The 24,015-nt window shown below is 38.8% G+C and overlaps 2 protein-coding genes across 4 annotated transcripts in view; one reads left to right on the forward strand and one right to left on the reverse strand.

Moving 5' to 3' along the window:
* Nucleotides 1-6,333, forward strand: part of galnt1 (UDP-N-acetyl-alpha-D-galactosamine:polypeptide N-acetylgalactosaminyltransferase 1) — a 67,887-nt gene extending 61,554 nt beyond the window's left edge. For both annotated transcript variants that reach the window (XM_033980373.2, XM_055227808.1), the window contains exons 11-14: nucleotides 849-988; nucleotides 1,134-1,232; nucleotides 1,383-1,517; nucleotides 4,074-6,333. In XM_033980373.2, the coding sequence (XP_033836264.1) occupies nucleotides 849-988; nucleotides 1,134-1,232; nucleotides 1,383-1,517; nucleotides 4,074-4,220 (521 nt within the window). In that variant the 3' untranslated portion in view covers nucleotides 4,221-6,333. The remainder of the gene's footprint in view (nucleotides 1-848; nucleotides 989-1,133; nucleotides 1,233-1,382; nucleotides 1,518-4,073) is intronic.
* Nucleotides 6,334-9,910: 3,577 nt separating this feature from the next.
* On the reverse strand, nucleotides 9,911-23,865 carry tmem245 (transmembrane protein 245). Of its 2 annotated transcripts, XM_033980372.2 has the most exons (18): nucleotides 23,189-23,865; nucleotides 22,647-22,764; nucleotides 21,889-21,984; nucleotides 21,185-21,292; nucleotides 20,511-20,720; nucleotides 19,331-19,500; nucleotides 18,584-18,607; nucleotides 17,313-17,417; nucleotides 16,520-16,602; nucleotides 16,069-16,159; nucleotides 15,882-15,980; nucleotides 15,116-15,244; nucleotides 14,916-15,038; nucleotides 14,112-14,257; nucleotides 13,562-13,662; nucleotides 13,015-13,189; nucleotides 12,004-12,198; nucleotides 9,911-11,392 (listed from the first exon to the last, which is right to left on the reverse strand). In XM_033980372.2, the coding sequence occupies exons 1-18, from the start codon at nucleotides 23,861-23,863 to the stop codon at nucleotides 11,350-11,352; spliced, it is 2,691 nt and encodes an 896-aa protein (XP_033836263.1). In that variant the 5' UTR covers nucleotides 23,864-23,865; the 3' UTR covers nucleotides 9,911-11,349. The 2 variants fall into 2 exon arrangements, with proteins under 2 accessions (XP_033836263.1, XP_055083781.1); XM_055227806.1 differs by lacking the exon at nucleotides 18,584-18,607.
* Between the last annotated feature and the right edge of the window lie 150 nt (nucleotides 23,866-24,015).

The raw sequence follows: 24,015 nt of genomic DNA on the forward strand, positions 1-24,015 counted from the left end.
AGGAGGTCGGTTCTTGAAGTCCTCAGAGTGCGAGATGGTTCATATGGCACTAACAAGAAGGAAATTGGCAGCAAAAACTGAAAAATATACTAATGGGAAAGAATAAGTGATTTGTTTTCCAGATGTCGATCAGGGTTTCTGTCTGGATATAAATCTTAACCTTTTCAAGATTTACAGATTTTGTCCCCTAAGCAGAAAAGAATTAAGATAACAACATAGTCCATCAGTCAGCGAAAGCAACTGATAAAACCAAAATGGCAGATGAATTACTCACTGACTTAGGCTTAAATCACATGTGTCTGCGCATATTCAAGTGTTTAAAGGTGTACTTAAGTGCCCATAGCATTTGGAGGTTAATGTGTGCCAAAGTGATCTATCTATTACCTGTGTGACAGATATGAAGTAGAGGCTAACAGCGCACAGCGGGGGGAGCACAGTAATTTCACGCTACAAGGCATTTATCTGTCTGCTCACTCTGACAACAGCATTCAGTCGATGTCACACAACAATAAACACCAAACTGGAGCTAAACGAGCAAAACATTTAGAACCTAACGCTGCATAGACCAGGAGGGCAATCAAAATGCTCTGATCCACCTGCTGATGTCACACGCTGGTCTTTTCATGAATGGCTTTTGTTTTTTATCCATTCACATTTGACATTTTCAGCACTTATGCTAAATCAACTTTTTGGAGGTTTCTATAATGTACCATACTGTGGAACATACAGCTCTTGTCTTTAGTTGAAATATATTTTGTTATTCTATAGTATAAAATGTTTAGAAGAGAAGCATACATGAATACTGTGGTTGTGTGCACAGAAATGCTCATGTACTTGATATGTGACAGGTGTGACCAAAGTAGACTATGGTGACATCACGTCTCGCAGCTCTCTGAGACAGAAGCTCCAGTGTAAACCGTTCAGCTGGTACTTGGAGAACGTGTACCCGGACTCCCAGATCCCCAGACACTACTACTCCCTGGGCGAGGTACGCACTCCCCTTATAAAACCCAAACATTACACAAACTGGACCGGAGATTTACAAGTTTGAGTGGAAAAGCTTTTAACTCTCTGCCTTTGTTTAATGTTTAAATCTGCTTTATCTGTGTTTTATTCTGTTTTGTTTTGAGCAGATCCGTAATGTTGAGACAAACCAGTGCCTAGACAACATGGCCCGCAAAGAGAATGAGAAAGTGGGCATTTTCAATTGCCACGGCATGGGAGGCAACCAGGTACAGTCAAACTAAATACTATAAATATATCTAATCTAAAAGCAGACATGGAATACAACTGCATACGCATACTAAAAATACTTCATGAGTACCTTGCCTTTTTCTTTTTTTTATCATAGAAATATACACTTTTCTCTTGTTTTCACCCAGGTGTTTTCTTACACTGCAAACAAAGAGATTCGAACAGATGACCTGTGTCTGGATGTGTCCAAACTCAACGGACCCGTCATGATGCTCAAGTGCCATCACCTGAAAGGAAACCAGCTGTGGGAGTACGACCCTGTGGTGAGTGAGGCCATTACATGCTTATGGACAGTTATATAAGATATAGTGTTTTTAGAGTGTTTTATTTGATCACCCAAGGGCACTTCTGGGGCAGACAGCAGTTGCATAATATTCTTGTTGTATGTAAATTTTTATCTAGTATTTGCTTGGTTGCACTTTAGTTCGGCGCTAAGCAGCATTTTGTTACACTGTACTTGTAACGACAGGAAAGGTGAATCTGAATCTGATCACACATAACAGTAAGAAAGAAACAGAAGATTAAGATAAAGTAAAGATAAGGTAAAAGGTTTAGAATGATCAAAACAAGAATAGAAAACTGTGTCCAGTCCAGACCAATGACTGTGGGATCTATTAAATCGTTTTGTTTTTTTTGTTTTTTTGTTTTTTTTATTAGATTTTTATGTGAAATCAAAAATTCATTCAAGTACATTTATTATTTATAGCCTTTTCAAACAGCAATGAAAGAGTTTTAGAAAATTTGCTTTTGCTACAATTTGATGTAATTGAAAAAATAATTGCTTATAAATTAAGTGATGATTTTTACAGATTTTTGAAATGCCTTTGAAAGGTCACAAAAAAGTCATAGAGAACTACTGTGGACAAAAACGCACAACTCTGCCTGAACATGTCCTGTGCATGTTTCCTAACTAAAAATGAAAACAAATAGAGCAAACAACCGTACTACTCTGAGTGTCAACAGCTTACAACACATATTTTACTGTCTTTTCAGTTAAACCACTCACAATTTACTGTGAAACTGCCTTGTTGACACATTGCGAAACCACAGCCACATAATGTGTTAAAACCACTTACCCAACATGTCATAAAATTTGTCAGGAATTCAGAACAGGAAACATATTCTGTACTGTAACTGGAGCGAGTACTGTGCTTTTGCGACGTCAGACAACCATGAATTTGAGAAAAGTTGGGACACAGTAAAAAGCTTTCTTAATTCATCTAGTTTTGCCTGTAATTAAGTATTTCAACATAAAAAGCAACCACTGTTACAAAAAGGCTGCGTCCACATTTGTTCACACACCACATCATTATCAGGGTTTAACTTGGATTAAACCCGTAATTTTACTTTGACTAAACCAGGACTAAAACAGAACCAAATAAAGTCTGCATTAGGCGAGGCAAGTTTGTTTGTATCGTACAATTCATACACAAAGTAATTTAAAGTGCTTTAGAGATTAAGAAAGACATTAAAATCCCAATACAACAAATCAAAACATAAATAATCACAAATAATAATCATGAAATTAACATTAAAAGAGAAGACTGCAGAATAAAAATCTTTCAGTCAAATGCACAGCTAAACAGAACAGTTTTGAGCCTGGATTTAAACATTGTTAAAGTAGAGGCTTGTCTCACATCCTCAGAAAGACAGTTTCAGGTTTTAGCTGCACAAAACCAAAATGCTGACTCCCCATGTTTAGTCGTGACTCTGTGCACCAGCAGGAGGCAAGTCCCTGCAGTCCTCAGAGTGTGAGATGCTTCATATGGCACTAACATGTCAGAGATGAAGGACTGAACGGGGTTTAAACCAGGATCAGACTAGGACTAGGACAAGCATGAATACACCCTAGTGGTCTGGTTATGCCCATTATAAAGTTACAATCATAAAGTGTATATATAAATGAACATAGCTAACCTGCTAGCCACCGCGCTCCAAATGGGAAGTGCTTTGCGCTTCCGGCTCCATTGACTCTGGCTCCAATTCACTTTACATTAGAAAACTGTGGCCCCTCTCTCTGTAAGTCCTTCTGTCAGGCTCGTCATTTTGGTTCTAAAATGTTCTACGTGATCCTGGTATTTTTACTTCGCTATTGTGTCTGAAAATCAAAATATGAAGACTAATAGCAGACAAATCAATTGCCTTCTTTCCCCAAGGTCACTCCCGCTAGCGTTAGCAACAGGTTTAATTGACAGCATGGCTAAGCGTCTGCTCCCTGCTAAACCAGCGGTGCGGACGGAAAGCGGCATCACCTTCCGCAGCTTCACACAAGATTGGCTCTTGGGCTGCTGTGATACTCGCGGTTGGAATTACAAACATGGAGCCTATCTCCAAATTCTCCCCATAACTGCTAGCCTCGCTGAGTTTCATTTGACTGGAGCTGAGCGCTATGGGTGAAGCCACACTTAGTCCACTTCTTTATACAGTCTATGGACCCTTTGAATACATGTGCATCTATAATATATCAAAAGTAAATACAAAATACAAAAATACAAAATACTTTATATGAAAATAAATTAATCTTTCAGTGCAATATACAAGGATGTAAAGATGATATTTCAGCACTTTTACATGGACCTTGTGTGCTACGTTTGGGTTTCAGAAGAATGGAAAATTAGCATAGGTGTCATAGCATTTAACTATTCGAAACTAAGTCTTTTATCTTTGATCTTTTGAATGGAAAGTGCCAAAAGTGGCACCTATGAAAAGGAAGCTGTTTGTGAATACTTTTTGTGACCTAAGGCTGTTAGACTAAAACAAACTCAAAATGTGTCAAATGTGACTTTAGACTCTAATACTGTATGTTTTGTCCTCTGCAGAAGCTAACACTGGTGCACGTGAACAGTAACCAGTGTTTAGACAAGGCGAGCGAGGAGGACAGCCAGGTGCCCAGTGTCAGAGACTGTACGCACTCACGGTCCCAACAATGGCTGCTCCGGAACGTCACACTACCTGAAGTCTTCTGACCACGCCCACAAAATTCACCAGTCATATGAACAGAGCCCACAGGGACATATTTTATACGAGTGGGCTAATGTGAAATAAAAAGTTTTGGGACGAAAATGTCGATGGACTGGATGGTACTACCTCTGCCACAGATCAGAGGAGCGCGTTCGACCCTCCTCGCTACAGGCAAAGACTCCATCGAGGAGAATATTGATGGTCCATTTTGTTTTTAAGAGATTTTAACTTTGGTGACTGATATCAGAGGCGACGTGGTTCTGCACTCATGGCTTCCTTGGACATAGCAAAGTCCACCCCTTAAAGGTTCACTATGTAGCTTTTCTGGTGGAGTTGTCGCCATGGAGATGATATTGCTTTGCCTGGGATAATCCATGATACGATGATCATCTTGCTTTTTTTTTTCTTCAAGTGTTTTACTGCTCACAGAACAAACTTGTTGCTTAGACTGGTGCTGGCAATCCATACTGATAGATGCATTTAATGCCATACTGTGGAACATTTCAGGCAAAGCAATGTAAAAGCGTGGAGACAGGTTAGCGGCAGACTCTCCACCAGAAAAGTTACATAGTGTACCCTTAACTCATCACTTTAACGTTTACCGACTGCCTCGAAAGATTGGCTGTGTACTTATATTTGTGTGTGTGAGTGAGTGCATTGTGTGTGTATGTGCGCCCTGGATGAGTGTGTGTTTTGAGATAACTTAGTTTTTTTATTTAATTTTTTAAGGTTTGAAAATAACTCCAATGAAGAAGGGTGTTGTGTGTAGACGTCCGAGAGCCCCTCCTACTGTCCCTATATATGTTACTGAAGAGTTTGTCTCCCCCTGGTGTCCGTCTGTGGCATATCCATGTGTTCCCTGGACTGGAGGAGCTCAAAGACAATACAGATCAGAAATATCGTGGACTGAACAACAGAAATGTAATGATAGATAATTATGTTTGTGATATCTGAAAGTTCAATATGTCCCAGTTTCCATTATTTGTCTGTTTAAGTCGGGTGTTGCAGATCAGAAACTGGTCTGTCTATGTTTTTTAATCATGTTTTAACATAGAGCTAACACAGAGGGGACTGGGCATGTCTAACTGGAGCTCACTGCCTAACTCGGTGTTAAACTTAAGGGGACACTCCCTAGAGGCAACACATAGACATAGAATCTGAACAAGCAAAGGTCGTATTTATGTCATATCTTTGTCCATATCTCGACTGAACCACAGCTGTCAGTCTTGACTTTAGCAGAACAAACCATCAAACTTTCCTCTTGATTTAAAAGACATAACCATATCAAGAAAATGACTGAATCTCAAGGTCGAGTACAATTCGTTTGATTGCACAGTAGTCCCAGTATCAGAAGACATTGGGGTCATATCAGAGAAGTGTGTGTTATGTGGAGAGAGACGGAGCAGCAGATTACAGAGAACAGCAGAAGCCCCAAACATATCTGAACACACCTGCAGTATTTAAATGTAAATGATCATGTTGAATCATATCTGAGACACAGAAAGATCCCTGAGTTACTCTATCAGTCAGTTTGGACACACTTTCTCATTCGGTGTTTTTGTTTTTTGTGTTAACTCCTTTCACTGTAGATCCAGACTGAAGACATCAAATATATGAAGCAAGATGTATGGAATTATGTAAAGAAAAAAATGAAATGACTCTAAATATGTTTTATATTTTCATTCCATGTGTTCATTCATAGTTTTGATGCCTTCAGTGAGAATCTGTAAATTGTCATGAAAATAATGAAAAAACGGTAAGTGTGTACAAACGTTTGACTGCTAGTGTATTTGTCCTTCTCATTTCAAATATCATGCTTCCTTTTTCCGTGGACTTTTGTGCCTCTTTAAGTTGAGGCAGAGATTAAAGGGTTCAACCATTTCAGCTTTCTCCAATGGAGAAGGGTTTACATGTTTTGGTTCATCTTTGTTTGTGGCGTTTGAGCCGGTGGAGGCTGTCAGCTGATGTTACTGTCTATAACGAGTGAATGAGTTATGATGAAAGGAACTGTATCACGTTCTGCCGTTCAAGGGTTAAACTGACATGTCCAGGCTTCCACACTCAGCTGATCCAAATGTAGAAAATAAAGTGAAACGTTTACAGACGATAACAAGGAAACACTGGCTCTTGTCTCGTTCATATCTGCACACACGCACACACAATCACACATATGGACACACATCATATCTATGTTCAGTTTTCATTCTTTTTGGGGACATTGCACTGATTTACATTAATTTCCTGAAGACTCATCCTAACCTTAAACTAAACACTAACCTATTTTAAAGGTGCACTATGTATTGTATATTTTTCCCTTAACTGCTTGTCTCTATGGAGATGTTAGTGCTCCATCTAGAATGTTCCGCAGAATGGCATTAAACATACACATCCAGGCCAAGGCGACCCCGCTCAAAGCATAATGCATGTGTTTCAGTTGTAAGTAATGGGACAAATATAAGATGGGTTTGTGTCATTTTGTGTAAACTTACAGCAAGGCACCGGGGAGACGAGCAGATGGAAGATGCTGCACCAGAAAAGTTACGTAGTGCACCTTTAACACATATCTATATATTTATTTCCATGATGGGTTTCCACGCTTCTTATAACCAAATATAACCATATAGTCACTACTTTCTTACCCGAAATATAACTTAATTTGACCCATGTATGAACTTTCGACCATGTTAATGATGAAATAATAATGTTTTTTTGTCATGGAGAGCTCATTTTTGTCCCATAAAAGGGTCAGGTGCTCGTGAACCGCGTATACACATCCCCACAATGTGATAATATAACATAGCCCATAGCCCAGACAGGACAGTTCAGCGTGTGGAGGTGAAGAGACAGGACGAGGCAAGTTTATTTGTATAGCACAATTGGTACACAAAGTAATTGAAAGGCAGAGGACACAAAGGACACACTCTCGCAGAAGAGCCCTCAGTGAAGCTCCCTCCTCGAACAAAAGGTCAGGTAACATCCAGGAGCTATGTGAGTGTTACTGAATAACTGCTCTGTGCAAAGTTCAGTAAAGACAGATCAGATAAGATGAAAAACTATAGCAATAAAAAGCCTCTGAGTGACAGAGAGATAAAAAGATGAAGAACTAACTGATGGCGCCTGTGGTCATGAGGCGAGGACCTGATATCTGGTGACATTGAAGAAGTGACAAAAACATGGTTATCTTATGAGAAACAATAACACAACTGCTCCAACCAACTAAATATCTCTGTATTTAAGAGTCCCATATTATGCTATTTTGTTTTGTTTCATTCACACATGTTTAACACACAAATCCTGCACATTTAGGCTGTGTTTTTCTCTCAAACAGAAAACACACACTTTCCACCTTGTAATGTCATGCAGTAATACAGGAAGTGCTCCATTGTTTGTTTAAACTCTATACATCTTCACTAAAATCAGCCCATTTCAAGGTGCATTGTGTAACAAATACCTTGAAAAAATACATTTTTACTATGAGCCGGGTCACTTCTCCACAGTTTCACGGTCAGTTAGCCTTTTATGGATCAATGTACCTCTACTAAAACGTTCTGGTTAAAACTGACCTGATATTTGTATAGTATTTGTATAGTGCACCACCGCTCTCTCAGTCAGTAGTGGGATTAGTCTGCTCAGTGGAGAGGTGCATGTATTTGTCGTCGGGGAGATTTACTGCTCTGAGCGCTAGAGGAGGCATCAGAGGAGCGATGTGAAGACTTTGATGTGAAGAAACGGATCAAAGCTGAAACTGGCTGCAGCCCCAAGGAAAACACATGCAGAATATGGAAACATGAGAGAACAGAGGGTTTATGAACTCTTTATGAAATTACATCAACAGTACTTTTCAAGAGGCAAAAATGAACAGTGTTTGTTTATTTGACTGACTGTTAAAAGTGCACTGTGTAACATTTTTGGTTGACTTGAGGGTATAGTATGTCGCCTGCTTGTTTCCATGGAGATGTTGTTGCTTTGCCTGGATGTTACACAGTATGGCATTACGCTTATCTATTTCATATTTGTATTACAGTGCTAAGTAACATACGTTTTTACTGTAAGTGGGGCTGCCTTTCCACAGATCTGGCTTCTAAATTGGCCTAGTGGTGTCACCTGCTTGTCACAATGGAGATACAGATACATACCTCCAACAGAAATGTTACATGGTGCACTTTTAATCATTCATCTAGATTTATTAATAGGTTTCAGTTCCCTGTTTTAGACACCATTTTGAGGATTTTTTATCATTTAAATGGTGTAATATTCATATGAGTAACTGCTATAACTACCTCAATTTTTCACCACTGAAACTGATGGATAAACTCATTTGAACAGTGTTTTCCCATGTGCTCTTGGTGCTTGCTCTATTATTTGATGTTATGCCCCAGCACAGCTAAAGAAGATGTAAAATAGTAAACATGTAATCCTTGGACCTATCCACTTACCTTTGTTTATTACACCAGTTTATTCCCGTTTCTACTAATAACTAAACCTGAAGTAAATGTGGGTGAAGTGCCTCGCATGCACATCAAAATCTGACTATAATCTGATTTCTTAAGTGACATATAAACTGCTAAATCTGTGAGTAATCAAAGGAATCTCAGCTTTTTACATGTCATTTAAGTTTTATATTAACCAGTATGGCTAAGACTGCAGGCAGTATCAAAATTGGTTACCCTTTGGTTGTTGGGCACAACTGTAATGAGACAGATCTATAAATATCAGAGTAACTATAGTGTAGATTTCTCTGCTTTTCATGCTAAATCCATTGCACCACTGACATTCTGTATAACATTTCCAAAAACAAATGCCCTCACTCGCAAACAGATTTCACATGTTTATTCCGGGCACTTGACGCAAGCGCTTTTTATAATTACACTCAACAGCCTCATCAGTCCACGCTTCTCCTGCTGTGGAAATTGGTCTACATGTTTTTTTGGGTTAATTATAAAATATTAACCACTCATGAGATCTCAGACACAGCTTGCCATCTTCACATCTGCTCATCTCATTTTGTTGATTTGGGTTGTTTTTTTGGGGGGGCGGGGGGGAAGAGGCTAACTGTGATGGGCAATCTTGCTGCAAAATAACATAAAAGTTACAGTGTAGATTTGGCATGTGTAAATAATTATAATGTTGTCAGTGATGTGAGGATTATTTATTCTCAAAGAAGCTCTAGTTCTGCTGTTATGAAGCCAATTTTATTCATGTTTTGGGCTTTTTTAGTTTGGTTTTGTCAAATTTTAGACCTGTTGAGACCTAATTTTAATTAATTTTTTTTTGTCTTTGAACAGGATAAAGTCCTTAAAATGTTGCCAATAACAGGAAGCTGAAACCCATGACCCAGGTTTTATTTAAACTAGTTATGAAACATTGGGTTGTTACCATAGAAATAAACAAAACAATCCTAAAATTCATGATTAGACCCTTTGTTTACACAGAAAGCCAACTCATTTCTGAGATTGCATAGTGTGAGAGTGTACTTGTAATGTGCCAGTTGTAGGTTGATGAATCATTATATTGCAACGTAAACAGTGAAAACCATTAGTGCCAAAGTAGTTTTGAAATTCTTCTTTATTGGGTCATTACATGCCCAGTATTAAAAAACAACACAGCAACAGTAGCAAATTAAAACATCATCATCATGACTCTTTGAAACAGATTCAACCCTGTCAAAAATCACTCGTCCCGTCTCAGGCAGCTAACACAGTAGCCATGTTCGGTTCACATTACTCTCAGATTGTAATATGCAACTCTCCTCTCTCCTCTTTTAAAGCTCCAACTGTGTAAACAAATCCATACTCTTAAAAGTGCACTGTCAAACCTTACATATGAGTTTCTATCTTGTGCAAAAAAGAAAAACGGTCATAAATTAGATTAATATAATTCATATTATATTATAACTGCTATAACAACTCACTCAAGACTGCAGTAGTGAAGCCATTATTACAGAACTATGAATGATAAATAGTTTTAAATAATGTGAACAGAGTGTGTTAACAGTGAGGTATCAAAAACAGTTCTGAGCACTCATGGTATGTCAAAGAACAAGACATAAAACATGCAATGCAATTTATGTGAATGTACAAATACTCCTATGGATCAGTGTGCAACAGGAAGACAGATTAAAATGCCCATAAACGGACAATATTACAAATAAAAACTACCTGCTAGATAAATTATCACAAACTATAACAAAAGCTGGTCCTGAAGTGGTAGACTCAACGCTACAGTGTGGCTCAGTGAAATATGCATGGCACAACTTACAGAAACGCAACACGTCTAAGGACTAGGGCCGGGTACCAGCACAAATAATACAATAATAATAATATAATCTACTGGTTTTGCTCAAGAAACTAGCTGTTTTATTCAATTTATGAAAGCTACTAATCCGTTTATGGTTTTAAATAAAGGAAATTGCAGCTAGAAGTTGAGCGATGCATCGAATATAGTCAAAATTTGAACTGGTGCTTTATTAAGGTAGGCAAAATTAGAATATAAAAGTGTACTGTCTAATAAAAAACATGTAATCTTGCAAACATGGGCTAAATATAATGGAATATTTCTGTACTTCTGTGGTTACTTATAGTCATTTAATCATTGTGCAATTCTTGAATCTCTATCAAGATATTTGAAACCACATTTTAGCACTTTTGGCAGCAAAGTTATCAATTATGTAACTGTTGAACGGTACCCAGCCCTAGAATGTACAAACTAGGTTCAACTGCAGAGGTAGGGAGTACTGGCATCACACACTGTAGCTTCAGTACAGTGAGGGCATAGGGAGATTTGTAGAAGAAGATTATTGTACAGTTCACTACAAACCTTGCAACCACTTTACAATTTATAAGTTACAAATTGTAGGGATTTAGGCACAAATGGGAAGCAATTAGGATCAGCGTCTTTGTTAATCCCAGTTATAAAGGGTACAATTAGGATTTCTGGATTAGGATGAGCACTCACACACGGGCCGCTGATGTCATATTGCTGGGAAATATAAAGTTGGTGAAGAAGACATCATCACGAACAACTCCCAAAAGTCTTGGTCAGCTCAACCTTTTAGTGCACAACTGCTGCGGAGGGGAAGAAGTGTTGTCCTCTTAATTGGCCAAAATTAACTAAATGTGGTTATGAATGTGTTCGTCAATCACTGGGTTTCTTCATGACTGGAGTGGACTCAAAAACCCTAAAAACAAAACAGAAAAGCAGGTGACTTTTTTTGTTGATAATAGTAATTTAAAGTCAATATGAAATAAAAACAATAATATAGCCTCTATTAGCTTTATTTGGCTGGAGCTGTACGCTATGGGTGACGTCACACTCACTTCGTCCACTTCTTTATTCAAATACAAAAACTGCACACACCATCATTATAATAAATATAGTCAACAACACAATGTATTCAAATTGTATTCAAAGGAATTCAATAGATGCGTATAAAAGACATTAAAATATGCACAATAGGCAAATCATTCAGCTACATAAAATGAAAGCTGGAGAAGGGTCCTCGGTACCTCTATAGTTGTAATATCTGATTAATTTAAAGTAAGAGTAGAGTAAGAGTAAATTTTGGTCCTTCTTTGGGTCGTTTCTTGGTTTGAATGCCCTAGCAAATGTGTAGTCCAATTTTAGACCTGATCTAGCCCTAGTTTAGACCTAAAATAGTCTTATTGTAGACCCTTTATAAAATAGGTTGAACTCAGAAGGCCATATATTTTCATACTTTTTCAAACTTTTCACTTGGTTTGAAAAGTTTGAGAACCTTTGCCCTAGAAGTACTGAAGGATGTGCGTTTACCTGATGGGGTGTGAGGGCCAGTTGGGCTGTACAGGAGTGGGCAGACCAGAGGAGGGGCTCATCAGCATGGCACTGTAGATGTTAGCAGCTACCACCAGGATGCACAGCAGAATGGGTCCAATGATAGCCCCCTCCAAACCCAAGTAATACGCCCCCCCAGCCACTGCCAGGCCGGTCAGGTACGGGTGACCCCCTCTGAGAGACAGACATGTTCACTGTTAACAGTCCCATATTACACAAAATTGTGAGCTATAATGTTGTTACCTCCTCAAAAACAGACCTGGAGTTGTGTTATGTTCATATTTGAGTAATACTTTATTATTAGTCTGTCTACATCTCCGAAGCTCAAAATGCTCCGCTCCTCCTTGTGGAAGTTGTGGTCGTTTTCAAGTTAACAGCTACTTTTGACTTATCGTTTAGTAGATTGTCAATTCTAGGACTGAAACCATCCAAATAATTCTAGTGAAGGTGTATATAGTTTAAAAACACAGTACACAAACACTTCCTGTATTAACAACATGACATAACAAGGTGGAACAGTGTTTTGTATTTGAGATAACAACTCAGCCCAAATAGCAGGTATGTTTTTGATGGGGACATTACATTATTAATATGGATCAGAAAATAGTGCACTAGCAGCGTTCTTAATAATACATTGCACTTTTTCCCCTTGGGGTATAAAAACATAATAGAACCTTATATACACACATACCTACTCATACAGATCCACCCCATACACATGTTTACTTACATAAAGTGCGGAAATAATTAATAAGTTGCCCTGGAACTGTACATATGAATATTTGCTGAAAAGTGAATGTGACAGGACTGGCTCTAGCTTTACCCAAACTTGATTTGTGCCTTCCCAATCAAACCTATTGCATAAGCAACCATTCTACAGCTTACAACGACATATAAAGTCCACTTAGCCCAATGCAGCTGGCTAGAACCAGGCTTGCATCTGACTTTTAAGATTTTCTCTACAAGGTCAAAGAATACAGCAGCACATACCCGGAGATGTCAGAGTAGATGGCCGTGTCCACGAAATAGGTGGGTAGCAGATGAAAAACGAGCAGCAGCAGAGCCTTGACCCCCTCGCCCTGAGCAAGCCACAGATCACACACAGCCGGCACCGCGGCCCAGTAGGTCCCCAAGAACGGCACCGCTCCCAAGATGGCGGCCAGAGCTATGGGCGAGGGCAGAGAAGAATGAGAAAATATACTGTACTATTCTATAACAATGTGAAAATAAGGATTCAGTAAAACTAGACAACCTCAGAAAGAAGCAAATGTCTAGTGTAGTCTCCTAAAGAAAGGTATGAAGTGATATTTCTGTCCTTTTGTGTAACATTTTGTGCCTTACTTGTATCTCAATCAAGACATTTACAAGCACATTTCTATACCATCTGGATATCGTTATAGGGGGAAAAAAAAGTCAAGAGAGTAATTTTTGTTAATACCACCCATCCTTATTTGGCATGTGCAGGTAACGAGGCTGTGCTGGTGGGTGCTGTGTTGGCAGGTGCAAAGACTGTGTGACCCACTGTGCTTCGACTCACCAGAGGGAATGAAAACAATGTTGATGCCAAAAATGGTGTGAGTGAGCCAGGTGTAGAGGCCATAAAAACAGGCCATTTTCAGGGAGGCATCAAAAACTCCTCTAAAAAGACAAAAATAGAGGAGTCGATTACACTAAATTGCAGTAATAACCCAAAATAACACACACAATATACAATAAGCATGCAAGATCGCAATTGAATGGACACAATCATCAAATCAAAGACTACAACTAATTAATATACGTAATTTTCTCTGACAACAAAAAATGATCCTTGTCCATGGGGTCTTATTCTGTATAAACCTGCTACCCTTGTAGTTTAGACATCTACAAACATGTTCTGAAATACATGGGATTCTTGTATTAGTTTAGCAGTTTTTATTTCAGTTTTCTCTCAAATGCAAATGCTCCTAGACATGTTTAAAATGTGAACTTGAACACAATTCTACAATCAATTCATTTTTGCAAATCTAATCGCAATACTTCAAACGATCCCAATCAGATATTTGTTCAAGATGGTTCAGCCCTTGTATAAAGTAATTGTTGTTTACCTGATGGCTTCTTCCACAGACTGGCCGATGATGTTGGAAGAGGGACCAGGCTGAGACAGTGGAGTGAGGCTGATGACCCATTTGACCGGTTTGTAGTACTCTCCACTTGAGCTCAGTAAATAGAACAGAGTGGTCAAGAAGATCACCTGAAAACATAGTAATGTGCATTATAGTGCTGTATAGATTACATTATATTTATATGTATGCATCCCATAGGTGCATACTGTTGTTCTGTCCTTGGGAATGACATTTAATCCACTTCGCCCCAGTATAAATGTGACCACTGTTCTTATTCAGAATTCTGCCTGTGAAATTATTTACATGGGATTCACATCACTAAATAGTTACATATGCAAAGATATAAAAAAGCAAGTTGTTCAAATGTAACCCTTGCTCATCTCTTTCAAAATGTGTGTTTTTAAACTTTGATTAGATCATTTGTGAATAGTGCAAGACTGGTGAGATATCTTGCCCAAGAGCACTGGGAAACCCCCACCCCGACAATGGGTCGTTGAACCACCGGTTAGTCGGTAAATACCCCCTCAAAATTTCACAATAGCAACAGCACATCTAAAACGAGGTTAGAACAGATGGAACAAAAAGCTGAAAGAGCAAACAAATAAATCAAAATGTGCCTCCAGTCTTTTACCAAACTATCCCTCTTTTTCTAGATAAGCTGCCATCTTCAGAATCTGAAAATAGTACAAACAGATTGTACAAGTTGTTTTTGTAGATATATTGTTCGTTAAATACTTTCATCTGTCAAACCCGTTAAGTGTTTTAATCATATTTAAGTTTTGGTACCAGACTCAAAGCGAAGTTGAGCAGCGCAGTGCCGCTGTGAAACAACACAGTGAGGAGAGTGGTCGTGGTGGAGATGAGGAGGCCCACATTTCTGCTCATCACAATCCAAAGAGACTCCAAAATCTGCACAAAAAAATTACAAATGTATGATAATCTATTATACGTGTGGATAGGGGAATAAATGTGTTCAATCTGCTTACAGAGAGCAGAGTTTCAATATTTTCTTGTAAAAAGGAGGCGATGTCCTTCCAGTCGAGTATGTCCACCAGCCAGCTGCCCTGTCTGTGCGCCAACTTCTGCCCCCGGTGGCGACCAGAGTGGGTCACATTCTGCAGATGTATAATGTATTAGAATTATTATTAATAATGCCTTAACAATTTATACAAGTAAAGGCAAACTAAAGTTACATCTTTACTTTAAAAAGGTAGGTCTGGTAGAGGGTATGCCATCTACCATCTGCTCATCTCCATGAACTGCTTTGCCTAGAATTTTCACTAAAACGGCATTAAACTTATCCATTGCCATGGAGATAAGCAAAAGTCAAGTTACAGATCAGATATGTGGAGAGGCGACCGCACTCATAGAAAGATTACATGTTTCACTGCTTTTCTAGCTATAAAATCACATGTAATTAATTAAATGCAAAGTTTTATGCCATACTGTGGATAATTTTGAGCAAAGTAATAAAATCGCCAGGGAGACAAGCAAGAGGGGTCAGGTGAATAGTGCACTTTTGATTAACAGTAATTAATTGCTAACTGTGGTCTTCTGTAATAGACAAGACAGTAACTTTTCAAGATTAGGTAATTAAATCCTGACAAGTTTTAGGAAACAGCCAGGCCAGCCAATTTGATTTAATTAGCTTTGATTCTGATTTTGTCAAAATTACTAATTGTTTGTAAGAATAACAAACAAAGTTGATTAAGTCAGTATTGAGTGATCATTATTGAATAAACTTGCTGTTACCTTGACAAACCAGGAGTGGTAGAGTCTGTCCCACAGCTCCAAAACCTGTTTCTCTATTACCGCTGTGTTGTTCACTTTCTCTCCTAACATCTTATGAAGCTGCACACAAGATAAAAGAGAATTATACAACAGATAACACAAAACAAGTCATGAATTTGAGGGTAAAAATTCAAAAATTCTTCTTTACTTTTTGTGTTATGTATTCTCGACCGTGTTGATACACATTTGTAGCAGCTGAGTTCAAGGCCTTTTGGACAACACGAGCCTCAGGAAGCCAACTGCAGGAGAAGGAGGGAGAGGAGGAAGAGGAGGGAGAGGAGGGAGAGGAGGAAGAGGAGCAAGAGGAGGGAGAGGAGGAAGAGGAGGAAGAGGAGGGAGAGGAGGGAGAGGAGGAAGAGGAGGGAGAAGAGGGAGAGGAGGGAGAGGAGAGAGAGAAGGGAGATGAGGGAGATGAGGGAGATGAGGGAGATGAGGGAGATGAGGGAGACGAGGGAGACGAGGGAGACGAGGGAGAGAGGTTTAATACAGAACAAATATAATCATTTCAAAATCAGAATCAGAAGACTTTTATTGTTGTTGTAATGTTGTAACCTTTTAGTTTCAAAACGTTTCTAAAAATGTCACAGTCGTCCACTTACTTGGCCCACTCCGGATGGTTAGAGACGGTCTCATTGATGAGGTTGCTTGTGACTTCAATTATGTGAACACTTTCATGATGAACCTAAACCGTAGAAAGGGAAATTAAGTTGTCGTATAATACACTATTTTTGTAGCTACTCTAAAACACGGAATATTACAGATAATGGCCAAGCATGTTTGGTTAAAGTACTGTCCATTTTATGTGTTGAGCAATGTTGGTATTTGTAGTTGGCGTAAATTGAAGCTGGGTCAAATTACTGACCCAGGTAAAAGCAACAACACATTTTCAGTTCATCTAGGCCCAGTAACGAGTAAACATGGGACAATATTGAAATTTGGTGTCACAATTATTTGCAAAATAATTCGGATTAACAATTATATCATGATAATTATTAAAGCTCCTGACCGTTTAAAAATATTAAAGACATGAATAATTATGAATATTATTATGAATAGGTTCTATGTTCAAACAACTTTTATATAATTGTACTTTGTTATAAGTGAAAAAACAACAATCTAGCGGAGAACATTATGGATAAGTTGTTTTTTTCTGCACATTCTGGTGACGTAATGATGATTTTTTTGTCTACGTTTTTATCACAATAAACAATATTATTGTTTTGCTGTTTCAGAGGAATCCACCAGCTATTTACATAACAGAAATTTTTTGATCATTATGAGTCTGTTTTTTGTCATGACAGATAATTTTTTAACAGAACTACAGATGCAACTGAACCAACTTTTGAAAATAGTTGTGTCTGTCTAAAAAGAGGTAAAACATATTAACTTTACCATAGCTGTGAGCAACAGAGCCATTAACAATGCCCCCATGACGAGGAGGAAGATGATGAAGATGCTGATGATTTTGTCCAAGGAGCGCTCTAACCACACGACCATCTGCCATTCAAAAACAGAAAGAAAACAACCTAATTATTTTGTGAAGTCATTTACACAGAGAAAGACTCATAGAGGAAACCTGGGTCCTTTTGTGGCTGCAAACATGAAATGAATCATCTTTGTATTTCATCAGTGGCCAAGACAAAAAGAGAATTTAATAATATAAAGTAACTCAGGTTTCTCTATGCTGCATAACTAAAAAAAAAAAAAAACTAAAAAGATCTAGAGACCATTTTCTGAAAAATTTAAGTGAAGTAAATGAGAAGTTACACCCAAATTAGTGCAGCAGTCACTTCCTATTTGCAGCGTCAAATGATAATATCAGACATGGCATATTTTAATGGGGTTTGGCGGTGTTGTAATTATAGTAAATAGAGGAGAAACTTAATTAAGGTAATTTACCAAGCAACTAACAGTCAAATTAACTAATGAACATTCTGTAAAATTTCCCTGTACCCTGTCCATTTCCTTCGATATGGTATAAGTAACCTCTTAAACCGAGTAGGGCTGATCAACTTTCAGTCATCAAGATTGTGGTGTAGTCAGTAACATTTTCTGATGTCCAACACCTTCTTGTCTCCATAAAGAGGTTTCTGTTTCGCCTGGAAGTATACATTAAACTGATCTATTGTATATTAAATTTCTGGTGTTTTTATATCTTAAAAACCTGCTTGTTTCCATAATGCTATACCACGAAGCATTCTAGGCAAAGAAAAACTAGAGACAAGCAGGTGACGGACTCTAAATCCAAAGTGTTAACATCAGATTGAGCTGATGTGCATATGCATTTCAGCACATGTTTATAGAAGTCTAAACTATATGATTATCAGGTCTTATACACAAACTGATCCCATGAAGACTGCAAGGCCTCTGAAGGGGACATATGCTACTTAAATAACTGCAACTTGTGCAATTAAAAGTGTAATTTAAAGTTGCAGCCCTACTACTGAGGTCACAAATGTAAAGTCAAGCTGTGTGTGCCTGACTATTGAGATGCCCAAATGAAAAAGCAGAAAAAGACACACATTGAGAAGCGGTGAGAGGGTGATGACAGTGAATGGGTAAAGCGCAGGTCCAAGCAGCTACAAGTGCACTCCCAAACACTCGTCTAAATCTGCTCTTTTAAGTTAGGCTCAACAGTCTCTCCAAGCGGCTCACACCATTACCTGCTCGTTAAGCCAATGCCACAGCTTGGAGGAGGAGACAAAGAGACATTGGGAACATTAATGTTGGTAAAGATTTGTGCGATCACATCAAGCCGTGCAACAAGAAGAACACTGGTGTACAAAGGGCTGAGAGAGGGAGCACACCACACAGGATCCACCTAGAGGTCAGAGGGAGTACTACAAATCCTCACATACCTCTATCCTCAAGAGAAAGATACAATTTATATCCAGGAGGTTTAGGTCTTGACAGAAGCAGATTTTATTTCATCCCTACAGAAATTTGGGATTCATAGAACTATAGTTACATTCAATAATAGTAGGATTTTGAAAGACCTAAAATGCTTTAAATTCTATTGGAAAAAACTTGAACAGCATGTACTTTTAACAGTCAATCGAGCATTTAGTTGGTACAAAACACTTTGATAACAATTTGATACATTGCACTATAAGTTTTTGGGCTGGTTTGTTAATCTTCTACAATGTGATAAACTATTGATTTTCAAGCTGTATCAGAGGAAAAGGTTGCACTTGGTCATTTTGAAAGCTGCAAAGTTCATTATCCTAACAAAACATCTTTTCTTTTTTGACAATAATAATTTTGCCTGACTTCATTTTAATTTAACACCAAAGTCTTGTACTAACAACTAGATGGTTGTAACATCACCTAAAACCCAAAGCTTGGATAAAAACTTGACAAAAATAGTTGAACAGAGAGTCCACACTTAAACGTAGACACACAGATATTACCTTTGTGTCGACTCGTAATAAGAACTGAGCCAGGCCTTTGATGGGTCCTGGCAGCAGTGCCTCCTCTCGCTCTCGTCCAAAGCCCTCCACCACTGTCCACCATGCGCTCAGGGTACGCTCCAAAAAGCTCTTCAGGCCAAAGTGGACCACCAACTTCTTCAGGACATACACTAGAGAATGTATAAGCCATTATCAGACCAGCTTCACACAGAGAAGGTAGAGAAGTGTGCAGTAGTGGCCAGTATTGACAAAAAATAATATATTGATATTTGGGGGATTATTTTAGCAAAAGAACAAGAAATAATGTTGCAACCCTTGAGAATTGTGATGAAACATGCCTGGAAATGTATTGGTTCAGGTTAAACTAAAGAGCAAATGTGAATGGACCGTAAAATGAACCACAAAAAGAGCTGAAATATCACCACTGTCAAAATTACACTGCAGGTTTCAGTTCCCTTTTTTGTTTTATCAAAATAACTACTTCTATTACATTATCTTGCAGAACAGTCGTTCTCAAACCACGGTATGTGTAGCAAATGGTGGTTTGCTAGTGTTTGCTAACTTTTCCAGTCCATTTTGTCCAAATTTTGTCCTACTTTAAATACTTTGTAAGCATAACATGGACTAATGTATATGTATTTTAACATCTTAACAAATGTCTGTCTTGTTGTGAGATTGTATTTTTTGTCTATTGTCCCTAATCTGTGTATTGTGCGTGCTGTTAGCATGATCTAATTTTACTAATATGACTACATTTTGTATTTCAATGATCATTAATGCCTTTGTCATGTGTATGGACTGAATGTTTTGTACCTATGTTATGTTTTCTGTCTTGCCATGAACCCGCCAACAGGACTATGGATAAAAATTAGCTGGCGTGGCTACCTCACATTTATAAGCTGTACAAACACATGTTGATTAATGTGCACTGTCCCATAATTAATAAATAAACATAAACATACTTTCTTTGTTAGAACTACTGTAACAATGGAGTAATCCTATCTTAGACCTGGTTTAACCCTAATTTAGACCTGGGTGGAATAGAGTGGGTGGTCTTTGGAAAGCTAAACCCCATTTTCTGGTACTTGGTGTCAAAAGTTTGAGAGCCACAGTTGTGGAGAAATATATTTTTGCAGATAATATGTTGCCCGTCTGTAATGGTGTCTGTTATAAGTGTTACCAGCAACAGGGATGGGCAGCAGCTGCAGGATCCAGAGGTTGAGCCAGATCTGAACCAGGACGATGGCCCACACCAGGAGAATGAAGTAGATATCACTGGCTTTGTGAGTGCTCTTCTCCCTCTGGAAGAAGCCAGCGGAGAAGGTCCGTGAGCGGCGAGGAAGACCCGGGGTGGGAGGGAGGTGACTGGGACCCACAGACTCTACACCATCTTTAGAAGAAAAAAAAATGAGTTGATATGTTAAATCTATACTTACAGACAGTTAATGTGCTTTTACATGTCAAAGTAGCATACGTATGTTTACTGGGAGGGTTATTGTGCTTTCAGAGGTTTTTCTATGCTAATTTCATATTTTTCTTTTTTTTTTCTTCGTTTTTTTGAGCCAAGTGCCAGTTTCTGATAAAAAGTAAAAGACAAACATGTTGAAAAATACACAAATAAGCGCTGAGGTATGTAAAGTAGTAAAATAAATGTCACAGGTAATAATAATGGAACAATATTCTTACGTCACACATGCTGCCCGTGTCCAACCAGGAAGTAAAATAAAAATTTGACAATCAAATTTAGCACAATAATGGTCTAATGGTCCTGGAGCCTGATTTCTAGAACTTCACTTATGTTTATACAAAACCAACTCTGCTGCTCTGACAGTAAACCACTCACATGACTCTCACCTGTTGTACAAGTTCCACCAGGCTCAGTTTTCGGCTGGAGATTGCTACATGAGATTGCCATGTAAATAGTGTTAGCTGCAAATGACAACATCTGCCCTGGCAACTCTCCTGTAAAGAGGAAAGAAAATGTTTTTACAGAATCAGCAGCCTTATGTTGATCACATGTATATTTAAAGTGTGTGTCTTTCGCAATTATAATATTTAGTTCTGCACATGACTGAAACGATTTTTGCACTCTTCTTTTTCTTAATTATATAACAATCATTACTTACGTTTTTATTTGTTTAGTTTTTTTTGTGATTTGAATGCATCTTTCATGTCATGTGAAGCGCTTTGAGTTACTTTCTGTACAAATTGTGCTGTGTTCATTATGGCACCTTACAGTGTTGGCAAAATCTGATCAGACTGGTTTGAAATCCTTAAATGAGTTGATTTCGCACTCACAAAAAGGGACATTATGCAGTATTCTTGTATTAAACAATATTTCCATTAAAAAACATCCACAAATGTCAACCCTGTAGTTCATTAGAGTGAAATGCCCTTTATGTTAAAACATGTATCCAGCTACAGCACAAAACCTGCATTTTAACGATACCATTTAATACTACTTTACCAGCCCTCATCTCAGTTGCACGATGTTGTAATGTCATCGGAAATCCAGTCTCATAATGTGAATTGTAAACATGTGTTCAGTAACTACAGACCTTTTCCAGGGACAGGGGGCTTTTCTTGAGAACCCACAATGAGGAGGGCCACTACTACCACAAAAATGAAAACTCTCCAAGAACCAGTAAGTGACACTGCAAAGAAAAACAGATTTATATTCAATTTAGGGCTGCACAATCCATCATAACTAAATAAAAAATACAATGTGAGTTGATGCAATTATCAACTCACAATGGCTGAATTTATTTAGATAATAAAATGGCACACAATATCCTGTCTCTACATACAAAAATCTTGTTGTAGTTTTGGACCTCAGATATATCGTACATCGCTTATTTTCGCTTTTAATGCTTGATTTTATGTTGTAAATTTTTGTGATATTTTTTTATTATTGTATCCACTGTGAAGCGACTTTGAGTGTCCTGAAAAGCGCTATATAAATAAAATTTATTATTATTATTATTATTTTTCATTAGTTCAGTGATGTGCCCTGCTTCTTCTCTTATTGCCTCAGACACATTTGGAACATTTCATGCCACAAAGGTCACCACTAGAGTCCTTATGCTACTAAAAATACAATGCTCAAGTCTTGCTCATCTTACACTTAAAGAGCGCACATGTTCTATCCTGTTTATGGACAAGTTAGGACCCCCGTGCCTCCAAACCATATTCAATCATCTGCTTCTCTTAAGGGCTTCAAAACTGATAAAACATTCTCAGAGGCATTAACAAATACAAAAAACTGCAGAAAACACGTCTGCACAGGTTTTCACAAACTATTCCACTTTTCACTCACCAATGTAGAAGAGCAAAATGGCCCAGACGGGGAGAGCGAGGGCCCTCAGGTACTGCTCTGTGCTCGGGCTCCACTTAAAGCACACGGTTAAGAGATACCCCACCACTATAGTGCCCACCTGAGAGGAGACAATGCATTACATGTTATGCTGTATACTGGTCCTTGTTTGTGAACTGCTTTATAAATATCAAATATATTCTGAAGTTAATGAGTTATAACATTTCTTTTCTATAAATGTGCCCCCAGTGATTGTATTATGGTGGACCACAAGACTAGGGCCTCCTCTTTTCAAAAGAAAATATGTGTTTGTTGTGGTAACTCTTTTTGTGTGTGGTTAAAGTAACAGCTGTTGTAGCACAAATGTTTGGCAGCTCTACTGCATACAAAGAATCAGTCATTTGATATATGGATATTTATAGTTAAATCTTTTCTCTTTTATCAGACACATGGGTTGATTTTGTAGCTATGAAATTTCTGTGTAGAATATTGAGACCAGTATCATTTATGAGGGAACTGTCACTGTCACTCTCTCCTGTACTCACCCACACTAAGTGGAAACAGTCCAGTACTGCCCCAACTACCCCACAGAAGTGCCCCAGCACGGCCTGCATGCCCACCACGCTCCAGAACAGGTAGAGGCAGTAGAGCAGGGGCGCCCCGGCTCCGATCACCAGCAGCACGGTCAGCTTCTGCATGACCAGGCGGCCCATGGCGTCCACGCCGTAGTTCACACACCACACGGGCACGAGCAGCGTGCCCAGCACTATGGGGGTGCCCGTGTCCTGCAGCCCGCTGAGCCACGAGCGGCCGAGGCGGGCCAGTGAGTGTTTGAAGGGGTGAAGGAAAGTCCCGCAGAGCACGGCCCACAGGAGCGGCCTGAGGAAGGCCTCCAGGATGAAGAAGACCAACACCGCCGCCCCGCAGCAGATCGCCACGAAGATCATGGCCCCGGTGTTGTAGAAGGCCTGTTTGATGTTTTTATCAAACTTGAGGGACGAGGGCTGGGTCAGGAGTTGGCTCATCATCCCGACGGCGGGTTGGACACTCTCGGAGAAAGACACGAAGTGCGGCCGCGCCGTGTGCGGGCTCTTTGGGGACGAGGCAGCACTGGGCTCCGGCCCCGAGTCCTCCTCGTCTGCCATGTTCAGTCCGGCTCCAGGTCCCACCCCTGGAGCCGCGTGAGCAGGGAAAACAAATGACGTAATGGACTCGGGCATTATGGGTAATGTAGTCCTACAGATTTGTATTGGTTTTATGTAGAAAATAGATGTGTTTTATGCAGAAAGATCATTTGAAACCATGTAAAACTTTTATATCCTACCCAAATGTATAATAGCCTGAGTGTTTATGAAGTAAAACTCATAATAAT

The sequence above is a fragment of the Periophthalmus magnuspinnatus genome, chromosome 16, assembly GCF_009829125.3.
Source record: "Periophthalmus magnuspinnatus isolate fPerMag1 chromosome 16, fPerMag1.2.pri, whole genome shotgun sequence".
NCBI classification, from domain to species: Eukaryota; Metazoa; Chordata; class Actinopteri; order Gobiiformes; family Gobiidae; genus Periophthalmus; species Periophthalmus magnuspinnatus.